At 37.2% G+C, this 4659-nt stretch overlaps 1 protein-coding gene across 1 annotated transcript in view; it reads left to right on the forward strand.

Annotated features, from left to right (window-relative positions):
* zgc:77375 (uncharacterized protein LOC402927 homolog) overlaps positions 1–1895 on the forward strand; it is a 24199-nt gene extending 22304 nt beyond the window's left edge. The window contains exon 8 of the mRNA XM_039770899.1: positions 224–1895. Within this exon, the coding sequence (XP_039626833.1) occupies positions 224–623 (400 nt within the window). The 3' untranslated portion in view covers positions 624–1895. The remainder of the gene's footprint in view (positions 1–223) is intronic.
* Positions 1896–4659: the final 2764 nt, after the last annotated feature.

The following is a 4659-nucleotide window of genomic DNA, read 5'->3' on the forward strand; positions in this document are numbered from 1 at the left end:
ACTGCAACTCCAGGCTTCAGGGGATAACTGCTCTACTCAACATTTGAGATCACAAGTTTTTTTTACCTTACGTTAAAGTGAAGGGAAACATGGCATATGTACAGAAAGCAAAGTGAAAAACTGTGGGCAGATAGAACTTAGGCAGACCTATAGCTGTATCTCTTATATCCTACTTTTGCCTTTATTTATACATTTACTAATTTTACAGTGGTGTTTTTTGCAGTGATAATGTCATGACAGATGTTTATGGTGCTAACCTGTACAACCGTTACTTGGATGAAAAGTCATCAAAGAAGAGTGCAAAGGCACTGGCTAAGGTAGCAGCTGTGACCGGTTCGTCAGCAACTGCTGTTTCTCAGGAAGAAGAACTTGATAACATGTGGGAGAATGAGCTATCACCTCCTTCCGCTGTGGCTTGTAAGTCTGTTCTGGTTTGCACTGGTGTCTATAACCCCTACACCGAGATTCCCACAGATGGCAATGAGTGTATTACAGAGACAGTGTTTCATGGTCACAGAGACTTCGGTTTTGAGCCAGCGCTTGTGGAGCCAGACCACATCGTGGAGGATGTTGATGCTGCTGTACAACTTATTTTTAAACAAGAAAACTATGCACCTCAATAACTTACATTTATTTATTATTTTATGTTTTACCTTGATCTTTTAACTGTTTTTTATGAATTAATATGCTAATCTGCCTATTTGACTTCTGTTTAGCAAATGTGTTACAACTGGCATGCATTTCCACAATTCAAAATTGTCTTCCAACCTTTTGTGCAATAGGGACCCTTGTGCTACAGAGCACTGCCCTCATGTTCTTAGCATAAGGAATATCCATCCTGGACTGTCAACTGAAATGCTATATACAGTATTTAATGAAAAGAAGTGCCACTGAAAAGGATAAAATGCAAAGTAACAGATGTCCACAACTGGAGCTGCCTTTTTACTCTTCATGTTTCGTCATCCGCCAAAAGGCATATTTTCAGTTACAAAGAGGAGATGACAACTTCATGAATACCCAGGAGCAGTGATTTTTTTTTTATATGCTACATGGCACTGAACTATCTCTCCTACATTATAACAATTCAACACCTGCCTCCATCTGACATTGGTAATAATGGACGAAAAGGAAAGTCACCTCCCAAAAAAAAACAAGTAAAGAAAGAAATGAATGATTATTATTTTTATTAAGTGGATTGGAAATAACCAATGTCTTTCACATGCATGCAGATTTGTTGGTTCATAAAATGGAATGTTTAAAAACGGAAGGTTCATGTAGCAAGTTCACAATTAACTTCTCTCCCAAACCCTTGTAATCTCAGGAAGGCCTTTTCTCTGCTGTTTACATTGGCAGGTATGCCATTGCAAATGCCATCATTAGTATCCAAACACCTAGGCTACCATCTTCTGCCAAGGCACATCCAGCATTGTTAACAACTTTAGATAAATGGTACTTTATTTGTCCCAAGGGAAATTTTATCAAGTAAGGCAGTCAAAAAATTACATGTACTTATTTCCTTGTGTTTGGCCTTATCCCTGTTCATTTTTTTTTTCTTTCAATACGCAACTACTTTGAAAAAGACTTGAACCTGTTGGTTGTGACGTTTCCCTGTACTGACTAAGTTGCGTCCTCCAGCAGCCACAAATCTGCAATACGTACAACTGAGAAACTTGAATTGAGCTAGCTTGGACCTGGTCCTTGGCTCGTAAACTATATGAGTCACTGTTACTGTCCTTAGGAGTTATTGTTGTCTTTCATGTAGACCTCTAAGAGTCATGTGGTCATGTAGCTGTGTATCGTGTATGTAAGGACTCTGTCTCAGACTTTTATTTATTGAGGCTGCTACAACCCATTTCAATCCTAGCTGTAATAAATACTGCCATACCTGCTTCAAATCTTCTACAGTTCATTTTTTGCCCATGCTTCTTTATATGCTTCATATTGAAGCAGAGTTACTTCAGTTATGTGCAGAAGTAGGTGTGAAGCCATAACAATACTTATGTACATAATGCAGGTGCATATGTACATATCCCATGGTTAGCCCAAGCTGCTGAAGACCTCACCATTATCAATTTTATAATCGCAGCCACAAGAAAACCTGATGTTTCCTCTTATGCAGAGATAGTTGCGGCAAAAAAATACTTGTATGTCAAGTTTATTTGTACAACTTATAGGTGGTGTTTGCCTCTGCCTCAACACTCCAAAACGCTTTTGAAGTTTGTATGTTCTTGTATATGGATATTCTCTGGGTATTCTGGTTTTCCTCGTAAATCTTGGGAATGTAGATCTTAGGTCAACTAGTAATTCCAGATGAAGTTTGAGTGAGTGGGCCTGGTTGTGTGAATATGCATGTCCATTAAGATTTATTTACTGCTTTGTGCCCAGTACAACAAGAGTAAGCCCTGGGTAACCACAGCATTGTCCATAATTGGAAGAAATGTGGTTCTTGAAATAGATGAATTAAAACCTAAGCGTCACAACTTCAGATGGGTCTAAATTGTTAAACAATTTGAGAGATGTGTTTAGTTACTATACTATATACTATAGTGACGTGGGATCAATTACTCAGTTTTCAGATGCTTACAAAAATAGTGAAAAAAGTAACACTCACTGAAGCCCTCACCCCCCATACACATACACACACATATACTATTTAAGTTAAGAAAATAAATTTTGCATTACAACTTTGCTAAATCCAGTGTTATAAAGATGAAGAGAAATTCAACCTTGGCTAAACTGAAAGACAAAGTAGTGCATATGGTAAATATTTATATTTGAGGGTATCTACTCGGAACTATGCAGTAGTGTTGACTGCTAGTTACAAAATTATTTACGCCACTTGGGTGACATAGAGGTGCAGTGGTTAGCACTATTGCCTCATGGATCTAGCACCCAGTAGTCTTGCTGGTTTTCTCCAGTTCTCATCCCCTGACCCCAAAAATGTGCATATTAGTTTAGTTGGTGGTTCTAAGCTGGCTAAATGTGATTGGGGATGTGTATGTTGATCTCCTACTCTGGGCCTATGCCTTTGTTGTTCCCAATGCTGCTGAAGTAAACTTCTGCCTCGTGTGAGTCAGAATTGGATTAACCAAGTTTGAAAATATAGTATTTAGTAGTATACTATAGTATATAGAATTAAAACTGCATTTGTAAATGCTCTTTACAGATAACATTTCAAACTTTGTTCAGTAACTTGCTATCATTTTTGTCAATATTCACTTTATAAACTGGAGAAACTAGTCTCCAGAATCTTCCCCTTGCCACTACGTAATTTATTAAGGCACCTTTATGTGCAATCCTTTGTAACAAGTCTAAAAGTGGCAGCAATTTGTCATTCTAACATTACGGGCGACAAACTAGACTCGAGTTGGATGTAGGAATTGGAGGTACGGCAAAAAAAAAAATTATTATGAAGTTAGAGAATATATATATAAAAATATTTTTTTAAAAATTACGCTTATATTAATTTAAAAAGTGTCCTAAAAAGTAAAAAAATAAGTCTCTCATACATCACTCGTGAAATAAAAGCGTGGGTGCTATTCATCAATCAATAACATCTTAGCAAAAGTGCCCACGCTTTTATTTTACGAGTGATGTATGAGAGACTTTTACTTTTTAGTGCACTTTTTAACAACCACGCTTAATTTAAAAAGTATTTTTTTAAACATTGTTATCTTCAACTATTTAGTCTTGGGTTTGTTTTAGTATATTTTTGTAATCAATATTTTAACACTTCCTTTAATATTTCTAGCCGTTACTAGCGCCATCTATTGGTGAAATCTTGAACTATTCTTCATATGAAAATTTCATTTCTTAACATGGATTAATTGATCAATTAGTAAAACTGATTATTGATTCATGTATTGTCATCGGAAGTGGGTAAGTATGCAAAATTTCAAGTCATTTGGACAATAGGAAGTGGGTTAAATATCAATTACATGGTTTGTACCAGACAACAAACGGGTAAAGTTAAAAGAAGTGTGGTAATAATAATAAAAAGTAAGATGATTTTAGTAGATAATAAGTGAGTGTGTGCATGTACAGTATTTGTGTATATGCAATGGGTGTGTGTGTGTCCATATAACACACACAAAGACAAAGTGGAGGGTTGTTATAATTTTAATAATACAGTGATCCCTCGCTATATCACGCTTCGACTTTCGCGGCTTCACTCAATCGCGGATTTTAAATGTAAGCACATCTAAATATATATCGCAGATTTTTCTCTGGTTCGCGGATTTCTGCGGACAATGGGTCTTGTAATTTATGGTACATGCTTCCTCAGTTTGATTGCCCAGTTGATTTCATACAAGAGACGCTATTGGCCGATGGCTGAGAAGCTACCCAATCAGAGCACGTATTATGTATTAAATAAAACTCCTCAATGATATATGATCTGCTTCCCGCGTGGTGCTTCACACACTTCAAAGCTCTAACAGCCTGTATTGATTTTTGATTGTTTGCTTTTCTCCGTCTCTCTCACTCTCTCTCTGACGTTCTCTGCTCCTGACGGAGGGGGTGTGAGCAGAGGGGCTGTTTGCTTAGAAGATATGGACGCTCCTGTAAAAAATGCTGAAAGACTGCCTTCACATTGATCCCTTCATTCCAGCCGCTTTATCGCGGGTGCTTCATTTACTTAAAAGCCCAACAGACCCATTG

The sequence above is a fragment of the Polypterus senegalus genome, chromosome 12, assembly GCF_016835505.1.
Source record: "Polypterus senegalus isolate Bchr_013 chromosome 12, ASM1683550v1, whole genome shotgun sequence".
NCBI classification, from domain to species: Eukaryota; Metazoa; Chordata; class Cladistia; order Polypteriformes; family Polypteridae; genus Polypterus; species Polypterus senegalus.